This window comes from Tyto alba, unplaced genomic scaffold, assembly GCF_018691265.1.
Source record: "Tyto alba isolate M040663 unplaced genomic scaffold, T.alba_DEE_v4.0 Super-Scaffold_14, whole genome shotgun sequence".
In the NCBI taxonomy this organism is placed as follows: domain Eukaryota; kingdom Metazoa; phylum Chordata; class Aves; order Strigiformes; family Tytonidae; genus Tyto; species Tyto alba.
Genome location: NW_024881276.1, coordinates 43,517,505 through 43,534,403, shown reverse-complemented (window position 1 = coordinate 43,534,403; position 16,899 = coordinate 43,517,505). Strand labels below are relative to the sequence as shown.

Here is a 16,899-nt window from a genome sequence, read left to right as displayed (position 1 = left end):
AGAGATTTCTGCTGCTTCCCTTGGGTTAATTCCCATTCAGATCTTTCCCTGATGTGGTCAGGGGAGAGGTGGTGAGAATGAGTAGCCAGTTGAACCATCCCTTTTCCCTGTAGCCGTTGCCTGGCATACCTTAAAGCAATCCTGAAAATACAGCCTGGGATGTAGCTTGCCAAAATGTTTTGAAAATTGGCTTGACCATTCACTGTCAGTGACCCTACCTCTAATTTTAGAGCAATGATAAAGGCTTTGCTATAGCAGGCAGACTCCAGCTGCAAAAATACATTTCTCTAGAGCTTTTCCATTATTGAACCCTAGATTCCCAGGCATACATATGTTAGAAGTGCATTTAGAAAAATCATGAGGCATTCCATTTCACATTATAAAAGATGGTACATTCCCAGTGTGCAGAAATGAGAAGCCGAGGAAGTTGAGTTGCCGTTGTTCCACCAATGAATATATTGATGTATCCTTTATAGCTCTCTCTGGTAAGAAGAAATTTAAACTGAGATTGGAAAATACAGTTCCCTTGCAGAGCGCATCAATTCTAATAGATGGAGGATACATGTATATAGGGTAATAAAAAAGTAGGGTTAAAAAATTGGAGGTTTCGCCCCCCCCCCCCCCCCCCCCATGAAGTACTTTAAAGTTTGGTGATGTCAGAAATATTGTGCAGCCAGTGTGATCCTGATTCTTCGTGTTTTCTCACTGCACTGTGCAAGGCTAGGAGTCTGATAAAATTCTCATAATAAAAAGTAACATGATAATGCATAAATATCAAAAGTGGAAAAGCGGAGAATGAAACAATTAGAATGCTTAAGGTCATCACACAGGCATCTGCATTGTGCTTTTAGCATTGAGCTTTGTTCACTTTAATGCTATTGTTTCTCTTTTTTTTTATCTGAAATTCACCATATTTTCAGTCATGCCCTCACCTTAAGTGAGGACCCCCAAGTATCACTGAGTTTCACTAACTTTTACAGATGCATAGATCTGTTTTGAAAAGCAGAGTTAGGTGCTGTTGATAATGTTACAGTTTCGTTGTCAAAACAGACATAAGAGCCAAATTTGCATGCAAAGATGGTACAGTTCAGATACTTGTGAAGATGTTCTCTCTTGTCTTTAATGTATTGGTATAGCACCAGCTCCAATTACAGCATGGTAGTAGTGACAATAGTAGTAGAGTAACTCCAACATTGTTCTCAAAAATAGTGGGATAACCAGTTGATACTTCCAGAAGCATGTGTCTCAGACTGAAGTTCATGTTATTGTGCCTAATAGGAGGCATTAAAAATGAGAACTTTACTGCAGAAGCATTCCCCACATTACTGGGTTTGTGCAACAGAGTGGAGGTGAGAATAGGGAGCAGGATGATTTCTCTGGCTCATGAAGGAGGCATGTGGTATGGAGGAGAATTTTGGGAGGTGATGTAGAGCTTTATGGGACAACTGCAGTGTGGAACAGTATCCATGTTAAGGTACAGCAGTGCAAAGTCACTAAAAAGCGTAATGGCACAACCTCACAAGATTAATTTGGGGAACTGGAAAGCCATGGTGCTCAATACTGCAAATTCTGATAACTCTCCTTGGCCGGAGGTGGTCATATAGTGCCCGTGTTTCTTAATCCTCTGGTGTCAGCATGTAAGTAAACCAATTTTTGTTTTATAATGCAGTTTGAGCAGTAGTTTCTTCATAAAATTCAAGACACTCCCAGTCTGGTGAGATTTGTTTCATTTGATATACACAAGAAGAAACTGCTTCTTTGGTGCTGAGAAAGAATACTGGGAATATTTACATTTGAATAATATTTAACTAGCAATGCTTAATACATTAACAATAAATCTTGGTTAGATTCTAAATTAAGTGGATTTGCATCTGAGTAGGTGAGATGAACAGGAGAGATTTTGTTGAAACATAAACAAGACAGAAATTTGTTCCAAAATAGTTTAGCCCAAAGGACGTAAACAGTAATGTTCAATAGTTTCCTCCTCCAGAAATAGTTTCATGTGCCTTATTGCCTGCGTCATACATATTGTTTCTTAGAAAGAAACTGAAAAAGTGCCTTTTAAAAAAAAATCAAATGTCTTACTAGTCTCTATACTGTTGCTGAACAAATTTAGTAGGGTAGGTCTCTAGTGATCTTTCGGCCTTTCAAATAGATATAATGGGTGACTAATCTGGAATTTTTGGAGTAATCACAGCATAGCTGGTTGCTTACAGGTGGTCAAGAAGGCATTTTATTTTATTTTCCTCCCTTTGTGCAAACCTTAGCACACATCATTGAACATATGTCTAGTTATATTGGACCAAGGAGACAGAAAAGATTTGAGCAGTTTATGTTCTTAAGAAATATCAGATTATGGCCATTCACAGGGGAATTCTGGATAGCTAAGTCATGTTGGGGATTTGTAATTTTGGCTTCCTACTGACTGTCTGTGAGGTGTCTTCAAGCTGAGCACAGATGCGGATTCAAAGTGTCCAGATATGAAGCGCTTCCCTGTTTTGTTGACTCCAGAGTGATTTGCTTTGAATAAAGGGAAGGTGGCCTCACTGCCTGCAAACTGACTGGCCAGCCAGGGCTGTCTCCGGTTTGAAATACACAGGTGTGCTGAGCCATCTGAAAACTTTTCTCCTGTGTCTTCTCAGTAATGGGGGAAGAATTGCCGTTTACTGCTTCACACCAGACACATCTGCTTGGGAAGTCTCTCACTGGTTTTCTGTTCTCTTCTTGTGGGCCGGTTTTAGCAGTGTGCCCTGGAGATGCGAGACTTCCCCTGGGCAGCAGGAGGCACGCGTCTAGAGAATGCTGGAGCTGCAGGAGGGAAGCACCCAGTGCAAAACCAGCGAGGAGCAAAGAGAAAAAAGGCAAGCGGGCAGCCAGCATTGAGAGAAGCGGGTGGCAGAAAGGGCTTCGACGCTGCCTCTGGCGGCACGCTCTCCAGAGGAACTTGACGAGAGCCCATCTGCGTGCGTGTGGGACTGTGAGCTCAGGATTTCTGTCAATGCATTCCAGTAACCCCAAAGTGAGGAACTCCCCGTCAGGCAACACACAGAGGTAAGGAGAGGAGCCCGCAGTTAGCTGCTCTGGATTGGTGCATGATGCTGTCCTGCTCTGCTGCAGGAGTAGCCAAGGACTGGTGCATGTGACTTACTGGTCCTCCCTTGTGCTCCCATCGGACCTGCCGAGTACCTGAGCACTGGCTGCACAGTGCTGACGAGCCTCCACATTTGCTAGGCTCGGGGTGAGCTGAAAGCTGTCAGCCCGTGAGGTGCGAGTGCTCCATTCCTCACGCCCTCCTCCCTCGTGTCTGAATAGGCTGTAGGAGAGTAAACATGCTGTTTCTATTTTTTTTTTCTTTTTTTTTTTTTTCCCCCCAATTCTAATTATCCATTTCCCTGAGGGATAGTTGGGCAGCAGAAGGTCTCTCTGCCTGTGCTTTCACACAAAATGCTTCCTCCATATTACTGGCCTGAACAGCCTGGAGAACTGATCAGCTGTGCACTGAGATCCTCTGCATCATTCACCTGCCAGTGCAGCAGGTCAGCATCTCTCCTCTGCTGATTGGGAAGGAGAAAAATAGGGAAGTGAAGCAGTGTCTAGGGACTCACGATGGTCTGATTGACAGCATTCTTGGGTTTGCTTATTTACTCCTAGAGGTCATCTGGAGCTTAAGAGTAATTCAGAGGCAGTGCCACTGAGTCAGATGCCTGTCCAGAGGAAGAAACGGCTTGTGCGGATCCCGCAGTGAGGATGCTAGCAAGTGCTGCCTGTTGGAAGTGGTAGTGATGATGGGAAAACACAATGCAGAAGATGCGCTAGCAATGGAGTAACTGCAGGGTGAGGGGGAAGGGGTGGCTAATACCTCTGCAAAACCCAGAGGAGAAAAATATTTTTAGGATGCAATTTGCTGAATGGAAGAGGGAAGGAAAGGCTAAATCTCCTTTGGCAAATTAAAGAAGCTTCATCTGCCCTGTTTTGCAGGAGTGTGCAGGGAGATGGTATCCTTCTCTTTCCTTATTCAGAGGCAGGTTGTAGCTGGTTTAATTGTTTTCACGGTCAGAGGTTTGTGTTTTCCTGGCAGCTCGCCCCAATGTATGATGAATGCTGCAGTAATGCTGGGTTTTCCTTGTGCTCCCTGTAGAACTGGATAGGGAGGTGCAAGGGAGGAGGTGGGGGGGTTCTGCTCTGTTCAGAGCTGCAGCATATAGTTGGGGTCCAGGAGAGTGGTGAGGTGAACTTTATTGTGCCTTGTTTGTTTACTCTGAGCTGGTCTTGGTGTGAGGCGCTTCTCTGTGCACATAGAAACCGTTGTCTTTATTGACAGAAGCCCCAGAGGTAGGTCCTCATGTGACAGCAGTTCCTGGGATCTGGCAGGTCTGTTGCTTGCCCTGGTGCCTTCTTGAGCAATGAGATCCCATCTTGGATAATAACCCTTTCAGGGCATGTTCAAAAAAGCACCTGCATGACTCTAAGCTTGCAGGCATTTTTTATTTGTCAGCAATTGTCTTAGCTTGCAAAGGTGGCAGTGGTTGTTTCTGCTTCTCTCTAATCTGTTCCTACAGGGTTGAATGAATCAATGGTGTGATTTGTCACTTTTTTTTTTTCCTTTTCCTTTCTTTGCTCTGTCCCCAGTAGCCCCAAATCAAAGCAGGAGGTGATGGTCCGTCCCCCTACAGTGATGTCCCCGTCTGGCAACCCCCAGCTGGATTCCAAATTTTCCAACCAGGGCAAACAAGGGGGCTCCACCAGCCAATCCCAGCCCTCTCCCTGTGACCCCAAAAGTGGAGGTCACCCCCCCAAAGTGCTCCCTGGCCCAGGTGGGAGCATGGGGCTGAAGAACGGGGCTGGAAATGGTGCCAAGGGGAAGGGGAAGAGAGAGAGGAGCATTTCGGCAGACTCTTTTGAGCAGAGGGAAGCTGGGACTCCTAATGACGACCCTGAAATCAAAGGTACGTTTGCCAGGGTTCGTGTGCAAGTGCAGACAATTAGTCTGAGTTCTCTGAGATGGAGAATCGCTATGCAAGTGTTAGCGAAACATTTATTTGTCTGATGTTCTCTAAGTTCCAGCCAATGAAGTCTAAAGGTCTTGAGAGCAGGCGAAGAGGAGAGATTGTCATAGCTGGCATCGGTAAACGTCCTGTTCATGCTAAGCTAAAGTGCAGACCTGACTCTGGTGGGAAAGTTTCTTTGTAACTCTGAAACTCCCCCAGAGGATTTGAAAGTACAAATGCAACCTGTTGGTTTCCTTCTGGCCTTTGGCCTTTCAGGAACTGCTCTGTTGTAACTGGAGGTTTGAACAATATGCAAGCCTGTTTTGTCAACACAGATACATAACACATAGCACCCTGACTGGTAACACAAGCCAGAGAGTTGGGCTTTCTGTGTTCTGTTCCTGGCTCCAACATTACCTCTGTGAAGCAGTGTAAAAACAGACTAGATGTGCAGTTGTCCATCGTTCCTTTACTGTCCATTTGCTAGGTCACCTGGTTAAGGTGGCTGAAGGAAAAAAAATTAAAGTTTTGCACAGAGGGTTCTTGGGCACAGACATATTTATGCTTGTTCGTTTTAGTGTGTAGTTTTCCTGCTATTCTGCGTGGCCATTAGAAAATTCAGAAGGATCAGCTCTGGGAACTGCCACTTGCCTTGGAAAGGGACACGATGAGTTTTCTTCCAGAGGTTGCCTGAAGGGCAGCATGGCATTAGAGGGAAGATGCATGGTGTAATTAAAGAATTGCCTTTCGTGGTGCTTGAGGGAGAAGTGGGAAATTTCAGAGGAGGAAAAGCTCTGACCAGTTTCCAGAAATGGTTTCCGAAGAGCTCCCAAGGCAGTGATTCCCCTCTTTTCCTCTTTCTCCCCTTCCAGACTGCAATTCTGCTGATCATGTGAAGTCCCAGGAGTCTCAGCACACAACACACTCCATGACTCCTTCAAGTGCTTCAGCCCCAAGGTCTTCCACACCTTCCCATGGCCTGTCTGCCGCTTTGGAGCCAGCAAGTGGGCAGAAGACTCCATCCAAAGTGGTTTACGTCTTTTCTACTGAGATGGCCAACAAGTAAGTAGGTAGATGCCTGAATGTCTTCAGGGAGCAGGGCTTATATTTGTGCTCCCTTTTTAAGAGATTCTCAAGTGCGCTTTCTCTATCAAGTGTGTTCTTGTAGCAAAAGGTCATTACTTATTTTGAGGGATGCTGAAGGGGCTGAACTGGAGAATGTCATTACCTCTTGCCCTCTGAGAAGTGATTTTTAATTTTTTTTTTATTCCTCCAAGGTGTGGGTTTGGTTTTTTTGGCAAATGCAGCTTGATATTGTTTTGCAATCCATGCAGTGAGTAGCAGCCAGGATGGCTTAAACTGAGACATGAACCCTGAATGCTGATGAGTTCGTAGATGTAAGCATTTTTCTTTTGCTACTCATCTGGAGTGAAATATGTGTGGTTAAGTCTTTCTCCCTTCTGCCAGCCGAAGGATAGAAGGGAGGGCGGTAAGGAAAAATTGATTCTTAGCTTTGACTGGATATGTGCATCTATCTGTCTGTCTTTGCAGGGCTGCAGAAGCTGTGCTGAAGGGACAGGTGGAAACCATCGTGTCCTTTCATATCCAGAACATCTCAAACAGCAAGGCAGAACGAAACACTGTACCCTTGGTAGGGAATACCTGCATGTGGGTGGGAAGGGAAATGGTAAACGTGCTTGTGTGTGTCTGATTCAGAGAGGTGGATGATTATTCACACTCTGAAATAAGTTTTAGGGTGGAAGAGAGAGAGGGGGAGACAGTTGTTGTTTTAGCCTTCTGCAAATAAAGGTCTCGGATCATCCAGAGACGAGCTTGAGTCTTGCAGTATTTGGATAGTATATTTCTGACCCACTGCTCATGCAGAGCTAGCACAGAAGCAAGGGGTACCTGCTGTAATGCTTGAGCAAAACAGGTTTCTGCGTACCCCAGATGCTGCTCTAATTGCTGCATGAAGGCTACCCTTCCTTGCAAGGTGTGGGCTGGAGGGGTTGAGACACAGGGCGTTTCATTTGCACTGCTGCTTTTGTGACACGGCTGTAAGAAGAGCGAGTGACAGCATGTGGCTTTCTCTTGCAGAACCCCCAGATCACTGCACTTCGGACTGAACCCAAGCCCCTGCCGCAGCCCCAGCCCCCCGCTGCCCAGGACCAGAACCCTTCCCAGAACGCCAAAATGCAGCCGACTCCACCCGTGTCAGCGCCGGTTTCCAAATCCACTGGCCCCCCGTGTCCCATAGATCAGGACAGTCCCAGTGTGGAAAGCAAAGTGATGTCTGTGGGCAGCCCTGCCAACTCTACCCCGTTGCAGACAGAAGGATTTGGGCAGAGTTCAACCCCAAATAATCGAGCAGTTAGCCCAGTTTCCCAAGGTAGCAATAGCTCCGCTGCAGACCCCAAAGGTCCTCCCCAGCAGGTGTCTGGTGGGGACCCATCCAGTTTGGGCGAGAATCCAGATGGACTGTCACAGGAGCAGCTGGAGCATCGAGAGCGCTCGTTGCAGACCCTGAGAGACATACAGCGCATGCTCTTCCCTGATGAGAAGGAGTTTGCGGGAGGGCAAAGTGGGGGGCCACCCCCAAATGCTGGGGTGCTGGATGGTCCCCAAAAGAAACCTGAAGGGCCGATACAGGCCATGATGGCTCAATCCCAAAGTTTAGGCAAAGGGTCAGGGTCTCGGACAGATGGAGGGGCTCCGTTTGGCCCTCAAGGACACAGGGACATGCCTTTTTCCCCAGACGAAATGGGGCCACCACCAATGAACTCCCAGTCAGGACCCATAGGCCCAGACCACCTGGACCACATGACTCCTGAGCAGGTGGCCTGGCTCAAGCTGCAGCAGGAGTTTTACGAGGAGAAGAGAAGAAAGCAAGAGCAGGTGGTTGTGCAGCAGTGTTCCCTGCAGGACATGATGGTCCATCAGCATGGGCCCCGTGGGGTAGTCCGAGGCCCTCCTCCTCCCTACCAGATGACCCCTGGGGAGGGCTGGGGACCTGGGGGTCCAGAGCCCTTCCCTGAAGGCATGAACATGTCGCACTCTCTGCCCCCCAGGGGCATGGCCCCTCATCCCAACGTGCCCGGGAGCCAGATGCGCCTGCCTGGTTTTGCAGGAATGATGAACCCTGACATGGAGGGCCCCAGTGTCCCGAATCCCGCCTCCCGGCCTGGGCTTTCGGGAGTTAGTTGGCCAGATGATGTGCCAAAAATCCCAGATGGCCGAAACTTCCCTCCCGGCCAGGGCGTCTTCAGCGGCCCTGGCCGAGGGGAGCGGTTCCCCAATCCGCAGGGCCTGCCCGAAGAGCTCTACCAGCAGCAGCTGGCTGAGAAACAGATGGGCCTCCCTCCTGGCCTGAACATGGAAGGCATCAGGCCTGGCATGGAGATAAACAGAATGATGCCCTCCCAGAGACACATGGAGCCTGGGAACAACCCCATCTTCCCTCGCATGCCAGTGGAAGGGCCAATGAGCCCCTCCAGGGGGGACTTCCCAAAAGGAATACCCCCACAAATGGCCTCTAGCAGGGAGCTGGAGTTCGGGATGGGCCCTGGCAGCATGAAGGGGGACATGGGCATGAATGTCAGCATGGGCACCAACCCACCCCTGGTCCCTCAGAAGCTGAGGGAGGCAGGAGTCGGGCCGGAAGAGATGATGAAACTGCGGCCCGGCGTCTCGGAGATGCTCTCCTCTCAGCAGAAAATGGTGCCGCTGCCGTTTGGGGAGCACCCGCAGCAGGAGTATGGCATGGGTCCCAGGCCTTTCCTTCCCATGTCTCAGGGCCCAGGAGTCGGTCTCCGAAATCTCAGAGAACAGATTGGGTCTGACCAAAGGACTAACAACCGGCTCAGCCACATGCCGCCACTACCTCTCAATCCCGCCAGTAACCCTAATAGCCTCAACACTGCTCCCCCTGCGCAGCGCAGCCTCGGCCGCAAGCCCTTGGACATCTCTGCAGCCGGTCAGGTGCATTCGCCAGGAATCAACCCCCTGAAGTCCCCCACGATGCGCCAGGTCCAGTCTCCCATGATGGGGTCTCCCTCGGGGAACCTCAAGTCCCCTCAGACGCCCTCCCAGCTGGCAGGAATGCTTGCGGGCCCCACTGCCGCAGCTGCCGCTGCCTCCATTAAGTCCCCCCCTGTCTTGGGGTCTGCTGCTGCTTCTCCTGTCCACCTCAAGTCTCCGTCTCTCCCTGCACCTTCTCCCGGATGGACTTCATCTCCAAAGCCTCCTTTGCAGAGCCCTGGGATTCCCCCGAACCACAAGGCATCTCTCACCATGTCTTCTCCAGCCATGCTGGGGAACGTAGAGTCGGGTGAGTGCTGCCTCTGCTAGCTGGATTGGGCTCTTTGGTTTGCGTCGGGTTACCCTGGGGTGTGCCACAAGTTGCTTGCAGGGTGGCAGAAGCGAGACATTGCTTTGCCCCTGTGAGGGGGGCTCTGCAGAGGGCCTGGTGGGTGGCTACGTGAGTGGAGCGCAAGTACTTTTCCTCCTCCTCCTCCTCTTGTATTTGTGGGTTTGCACCGTAACTCCTGTGTGTCGAGGTGAGGGCTGGTCACTCGGAGGACATGAAAGTGAAAGGGTGGGGTCAAGGGGTGTGACGAGATGTGGAGTACTGATGGGAGAAATCTCTCCTCGGATGGGTTTTTGGGTGTTCTGCCGTAGTTCCTGGTGGTTCTAGCTTTGTGAAGATCTTGCTGATGTCACGAAAACACCTTGAGATAAAAGGCTCCTACAAAGGCGTGCTGAGCATAGTTAGACAGTTGCGTATCTAGGTATGGTTAGTGCTTTCTAGGTTTGCCACTACAGACAGGGAGGTGTGCTAACATTTGTTCAGGCTTGATCTATTTTGGAGAGAGCTAAACGCCACCGTATGTAGCGTTCGGTGGCGTGCTGGATCCGTTCCACGCCCGGGACCTCGGGGTGCAGCTGCTGGTGCTACCCTCCCCGCCCCTGAACATCCCTGGGCTGTTGGCAGACGCCTCTGCCCTCTCCTTCCCGCTGCCCAGCCCTCCCGGAGCTCACCCTGGCGCACATCGGGGCCTCCCAAAGCCCCGGCGGCCGCTGGGCCCTGGAGCGGAGCCCTTTGCCCACGTTGCCCTCTAGTGCCGCTGTGGCTACAGCGCGGTGCCCGGCCCTGGGGGTGGCCGGCCCTGGGGGTGGCCGGCCCTGGGGGTACCCGGCCCTGGGGGTACCCGGCCCTGGGGGTGGCCGGCCCTGGGGGTACCCAGCCCTGGGGGTGGCCGGCCCTGGGGGTACCCGGCCCTGGGGGTACCCAGCCCTGGGGGTACCTGCTGGAGCAGGGCCAGCAGCCGGTGGGTAACCCCTCACACCAGCTGCCGCCCCGGGCTCTGTGCTTGGCAAGGGCCAAGCCTGGGTGTTGGTGTCACTCGGGGCTGCTGAGGCCCTGCCCGGCGTGAGCCCAAGCGCCTCCAGGTCAGAACCTGGAGTGCTTTAGTCCGTGCTTGATGTTCTCCTTAACGAATGTTTTTACGTGCAGCTCTTCCGAAGCATGAATGTGTTGGCATTGCAGGGTTTTTGTATTCTCTGTTCTCCTTTTTCTTGTCGGAGGGGGGGTGGGGAGGCTGAGGAATGTGCGGTGAATTTTTAGTGACTACAGCTTCAGTTTAGCATCTTTCCTTCACACGTGGTCTGAGTAGCATGAAATTCACCTGTGAAGAACAAAGGAGTTTGGAAGTGCAGTTATTTCTAGTTTTGGGAGAGCAAAGGATGATGTTAAGCTAATAGGTGCAGAGAAGGCTTCTTTAACTGGAATGAGCAATAAATACATGCACATAAAACCTGAAATGAAACATAAACAGGAAGTTTTACTTGTTGCTGCTGATCGAGCTTGTCAGAGATCTGCTCGCATGTCTCAGCATAGTACCTGCTACAGCTTTTGTTGTGCTGCCCGTGTCTTCTGTGCTTGTTTACCTCCTAAAGAAAAAGGGAAAAGAGTTACAGTTGACATTTGGTGAGTGCAGGAACAATTAATTGACTATAGATTCTGATTTTTATGGCTAGACCTGGTACTTAAGTCTGTCTTCAGTGTATGGAAGTTGAATAGTAGGATTCTCAGACTTAAGTGCTAATTACTCGTAGGGATTTGTAGAGACTCAAGATAGTTCCAGTGGAAGTGCCGAATCCAGGATAACAAGTGTTAACCATCTTGACCAATAGGCTTATTTGTCTGGTTACCTTTTGCAGACATTGACTGAATTAGTCAGATGGTCTCTTGCAGTAAAAGGGATTTCTAGTTTTTAAAATTTCTCGGAGAAAAGGATGGGATTTAAGGAAAAGATAGTAAGAAGGGAAAAAAATTAAAGTGTTTTTTTTCTCTCGTTTTCTTTTCTTTTTTTTTTTTTTCCCTAAGGTGGTCCACCTCCTTCCACAGTCAGCCAGTCTGCTCCTGTGACTCTCCCTGGAAATCTTCCCTCTAGCAGTCCTTACACAATGCCTCCAGAGCCGACCCTCTCCCAGAATCCCCTCTCCATTATGATGTCCAGGATGTCCAAATTTGCCATGCCCAGCTCTACACCGCTCTATCATGATGCCATCAAAACTGTGGCCAGCTCGGACGATGACTCCCCTCCAGCGCGCTCCCCAAACTTGCCACCTATGAACAGCGTACCAGGTAAGAAACTCAAAGGACCAGAAGCCCAAGCTATCAGTCAATACAGTGAGGATGCTTTTTATAGCAGCTTCATCAGGTGAAGATAGGGAAAAAACTTGAAGAATATATAGCCAGGGGTTGTTTTTGAGGAAGGCAGTTGCAAATCTCTAAAATGGAGAGACGGAAATCCTCCTTGCAACCATTTTTTTTTTCTGTCCAGAAAGTGCCTGTTCTTCAGAAAGTGTCTAATCTGGAAAACCCTTATGTATTGGAGAGATTTCCATTTAGGCAGACTGGAATTACATGTGTGAGTGAAGGCTGCTCATGGGAATAAGGGTCAGACCTACAACATGTTTTCCAGAGGAAACCATTCTTCCCCTGTCTTAAGGCAGTGCCGTAGAAGCTTCACAGGTTTTTTTTGGTTCAGTGGGTTTTTTTTTTTTTGGACACTGATTCAATCATCTGGTCTTTTCCTGGGTTTTGTGTATTGCCTTTGTTATAGAAGAGAATGTTAGAGTGCTTTCTCAAAAGGTACATCTTTTCATATAGGGAGTGTGCAATGGCAGGTGACCTCAGCCAGAACTGAGGAAAAGTGTCCGGGTCCCTACCTGAGAGTTAAAGGAAACGTAAAATAAAACATTGTCCTTTGGGGCTGTCTTGTGGGTGAGCATGTTTATATGAGAAATCCAATCCCTGCTGATAGCTTAATATTCATGGGTGCACATTTAGTACGAAAGTAGGCTGTAGCCCATTCACACAGTTGAAAGAGGGGATGAGTGGATGTTTCATGAGAGTGGCAATTGGTAATGAATTCCTGATGAGTTTACCTGTAGCTTTGCTGTTTGTTTCACGCAGTAATGATCAGAGTGACTGAATATACCTGGGGAAGCTGGCTAATTGAATAAATTTTTGATGATAGCTCATTAACCTCATTGATCGCCACCTCCTAGTCTTACAAGGGTTACCTGATTTATCACTTCTTGAGTTTTGAAAGGAGATTCAGTCACTTCCCAGTGGACGAGTGTCCATATGCTGATAATCTGTCACAGACATGTTTGCTACTGCCTGTGTCATCTAGCCTGCCAGGGAAGTAGTAAAGGTATGGGCTGGATTGAGATCCTACTTACAGAGCAGGCTTTAGTCATTTTTTGATCCAGCAGTGACAAGCTTAGAGAGGCAGCTGTGCAGGTGGCATCAATTTTCTGGTTAAAATCACATTTTCCAGAGCCACTACTGATACTGGTTTGTTTTTTGCCTTTTTTTTTTTTTTTTAAACTAGCATTGATTTTTTTTTTTTTTTTTGTATGTGTGCGTGCGGACTTGGTAACCTTGCGGAAAGCTCTCTGATAGCTTTATTGATTATTATTGTCCGTTATCTAAATGTGATTCCTTATTTCTTCCCTAGGAATGGGCATTAATTCTCAGAATCCTCGAATTTCAGGTCCAAACCCAGTGGGTCCAATGCCAACTCTTAGCCCAATGGGAATGACCCAGCCTCTTTCCCATAACAACCAGATGCCCTCTCCAAATGCTATGGGACCCAATATACCTCCTCACGGGGTCCCCGTGGGACCCGGCCTGATGTCACACAACCCGATGATGGGGCACGGTTCCCAGGAGTCTCCAATGGTACCTCAAGGACGCCTGGGCTTCCCACAGGGGTTCCCTCCCGTACAGTCCCCTCCACAGCAGGTGCCATTTCCACACAACGGGCCCAGCGGTGGACAAGGCAACTTCCCAGCGGGAATGGGCTTCCACGGAGAAGGACCCCTGGGGCGTCCTACCAACCTGCCCCAAAGTTCGACAGATCCAGCACTTTGCAAGACTGGAGGCCCTGGCGGTCCAGACTCCTTCACTGTTCTTGGAAACAATATGCCTTCGGTTTTCACTGATCCAGAGCTGCAGGAGGTGATCCGTCCTGGAGCCACGGGAATACCCGAGTTCGACCTGTCCCGGATTATCCCGTCGGAGAAGCCTAGCCAGACACTACAGTATTTCCCTCGTGGGGAGGTGCCAGGCCGCAAGCAGCCGCAGGGTCCTGGGCCGGGGTTCTCCCACATGCAGGGGATGATAGGAGAGCAGACCCCGAGGATGGGACTAACGTTGCCTGGCATGGGGGGCCCCGGGCCGGTGGGAACTCCGGATATCCCTCTCGGGACGGCTCCGGCCATGCCCGGCCATAACCCGATGAGACCGCCTGCCTTCCTGCAGCAAGGCATGATGGGGCCGCACCACCGCATGATGTCACCAGCACAAACGGCGATGCCTGGCCAGCCCGCGCTAATGAGCAACCCCGTGGCCGCCGTGGGCATGATCCCAGGCAAGGACCGAGCCCCCGCGGGGCTGTACAGCCACCCGGGCCCCGTAGGGTCACCGGGCATGATGATGTCAATGCAGGGCATGATGGGACCCCAACAAAACATCATGATTCCCCCCCAGATGAGGCCCCGAGGTATGGCTGCTGACGTTGGCATGGGAGGATTTAGCCAAGGCCCTGGAAACCCAGGGAACATGATGTTTTAAGCTGCTACCGTAAGACTGGATGTTCTGATCCTTGTCAAGATGAGATTCCAAGTCCTGAGGGCTTTTTCGGGAGCTTCAGGAGTACCGTTTGGCCATGCAATAGGTGAAAAGAGACCAGAGGATGCTTTGGGAAATCTCGAATGTATGGAATTACCTGAAAAAAAAAAAAAAAAAAAAAATTATTCATTTTAACAGGTTGGTTTTTTTTTAAGATTTATTTTTTAAAAATTATTTTTGTGGACTTGGGTATCCCGTGACGGCACCTGCTTTGAGAATCTGTAGCTGTATTTTGAGAATTGCCATTTGTCACAAGTTGCACCATTCTCTGTATGTTTACGTCCTTCGGACTGGCTTCTCCCAGGACTCTCGGTTATTTTTGGGGTTTTTTGTGTACTGTACTATATTGTAAAAGGGATTTTAGCAGAGACTTTAGTCTTTGGGGTGAGAGGAGAATGGGATTCTAGGCTGTTTACTTTAGGTGGAGAATCCATCTTCAGAACTTCGGACTATTTTCCTTCAACTCCAATGTATAGAAAAACCAAACTACGACCTCAGAGCAGAGTATTAATGAAAAGCACAAAAAGGAACTTAAGTTCGGTGAGGGGAATCTTTTAAAAGAAATAAATAATAAGTTAAGGACATATTTTTCAAATTATGGCGTGCTGTCCAGCACCTTCTGTCTCTCCCTCCCACTCTTTATTAAATAGGCTTCTCTCTCTCTCTCTCCGTCCCCCTTCTGTCTCCTCCTATGGCAGCTGCAATACATTGTGTTATTTTGGGGAGTAAATCTAGGAGAGCCTCTCCTCATGTGGGGACTCTTCCCACTTTTAGGAAGGGGCTGGACTTGGACACTGTTACATCCTACAGTAGTCTCTCTCACTGTTTCCTATTCTCCTTTTCTTAGAAACCCCAAGTGATTTTATTAATGTGGGAGTGGAACAGACACTAAAAGTTATCCAGGATTTTTTTTGTGGTTATTTTTTTTTTTTTTCCTCCCCAGCGTAAAACGTTCTGTGTAACCTCCATTAAATTTGGTACAAAACCACTCGCCAGGGCTGTGGTGTCAGAAAAATAAAATATATTGTTTCTTACAAAAATGAACTGTTGTCTTTATCCAGTCCAGTTGTTTCAGTGTGCATCACACAGCTGGCCAGATGACTGTTTGCTCTTCCTTACTATCACAGCTGGCCTAGAGGCCAGGTGGGGTAGGCTTTTGCAGCTCCTAAAAGTCTGGTCTGTAGGCAGCTGTGTGCTCCTTGCAAGGCACTTCTGTTCGTTTAATCCTGAACTGAGCTTGTTTTCCCTTGGAGTGAGGTCTTATTTCAGAACGCCCTAGGGACAACAGTTACGGTCTGTCTTCCTCCGTTTGTTGACGGTCAAGGAATAGATGAAACTTGTCTCCGTCACTTCCTCCTGGTGTGTGTTTGCAGCACTACAAGGTATGTGGGTTTTGAGCTTTCCCTGAGCAGCAGCGCCTGCCTGCTGAGCGCCGGCGTCCAGCACTGTGCGGGGCGCTGGGGTTGTGTGTCCCCGCGGGGCCTTTGGATTGGGTAGGGCCTCTGACAGCCGGCACTCAGAGGCCGAAATAGCAGGGAACGGATGGACTTAAATAACAAAGGTGAGAGAGAAATTGTCAGTGAGCAGATTTTTATCGAGACAACCCTGCTGGGTAAATTGTTGCTTTGCCGCAGTTTTCATCGATCGCTTCCTAATCCCCTGTCTTTTCAGACTTGCCTTTTGAGAGAATTTCAGCAAGAAGGTTTTATGTTTTTTCTATGAGGAGTGAGAGACTGGATGCTGAAGCATGGTTTGCTCCAGGAACAGCACTCCTGGAGAAGACCAGGATGAGCCAGAGGTGGATCTGTAGGGCAGGGTGTGGGCTCTGCTGCTGGCTGCTCTGTGGTCCCCAGCACTGTGTATGGAGTGTGTAATCTCTGTTCTTCCTTCCACTTACTGTTACTTGAAATGATTTCAATGAGTAGTTTCCTCAAAGGGCTGGCTATTGTGGAGAATGAGTACCTTTAATATGCTTGTGCGTGATAGTACTTCAGAGTTAACTGATCCTTAGCAGGTGGAAAAAGAATTGCTGCCGGCCAGCTAACCAAAGTTTTGCTGCTAGTATTACAAAATGAGTGAAGCCGTGCGCAATTGGGGGCACACAAGCCTCAGAGCCTTCTATTGCCTGCTTCCAAATTCACCTTTGTGCTGTCATGCAAATTTGCAATGAATTTGGGTGAGAATTACTCTTCTGACAAAGTGTAGGATGTATGTTGTGGTGCTTCCCTCTAACAAGACAAGCAGCGTGCCTGAAGCATGGGCTTGTCAAGATTTTAGAAAGAGTTGACAATGACACAGTAAGTGTTATTTCTGCAGAGTGGAGTTACTTCTTCTTTAAATGGTTGCACAGCTCCCTTTTGAGGACCTTGCAGGGGAATTGTCACAGTGCAACTTCTAAGTGTTGCCACTTCTGCCATGCCTCCTGACTTTTTTACCATGCTGAAGAAAGCGAACTTCTTGATCAACATAGAAACCTGGAGGGTTTGGGGTTTTTTAACAATCTTTCTCAGTGCCTCCCGTGCCTGTTGAGGTATTTTGAGTAGCAAAGGATTTGGATTGACTGTGACTTATTCTAGAAAAAAATAGCGTAGGGGATGCACTGTTTCAAAGACATTCGATAGTGAAAGGATACATTTTAAAGATGCTGGATAATTAAGGATCCTTCTGTGTCCATCTACCTTAAGATGCTGGCATTTCGGTATCTTA

At 48.7% G+C, this 16,899-nt stretch overlaps 1 protein-coding gene across 9 annotated transcripts in view; it reads left to right on the top strand.

Annotated features, from left to right (window-relative positions):
* Positions 1-15,233, top strand: part of BCL9 (BCL9 transcription coactivator) — a 60,482-nt gene extending 45,249 nt beyond the window's left edge. For 5 of the 9 annotated variants that reach the window (XM_042788612.1, XM_042788613.1, XM_032988220.2 and 2 more), the window contains exons 3-9: positions 2,742-3,051; positions 4,630-4,946; positions 5,861-6,050; positions 6,540-6,639; positions 7,086-9,315; positions 11,374-11,634; positions 13,019-15,233. In XM_042788612.1, coding sequence (XP_042644546.1) covers positions 2,999-3,051; positions 4,630-4,946; positions 5,861-6,050; positions 6,540-6,639; positions 7,086-9,315; positions 11,374-11,634; positions 13,019-14,136 — 4,269 coding nt within the window. In that variant the 5' untranslated portion in view covers positions 2,742-2,998 and the 3' untranslated portion in view covers positions 14,137-15,233. Of the gene's footprint in view, positions 1-2,741; positions 3,052-3,749; positions 3,835-4,629; positions 4,947-5,860; positions 6,051-6,539; positions 6,640-7,085; positions 9,316-11,373; positions 11,635-13,018 lie in introns of those variants that run through there. The other 4 variants (XM_032988224.2, XM_032988226.2, XM_032988227.2 and 1 more) reach the window with 4 other exon arrangements.
* The last annotated feature ends 1,666 nt before the right edge of the window (positions 15,234-16,899 follow it).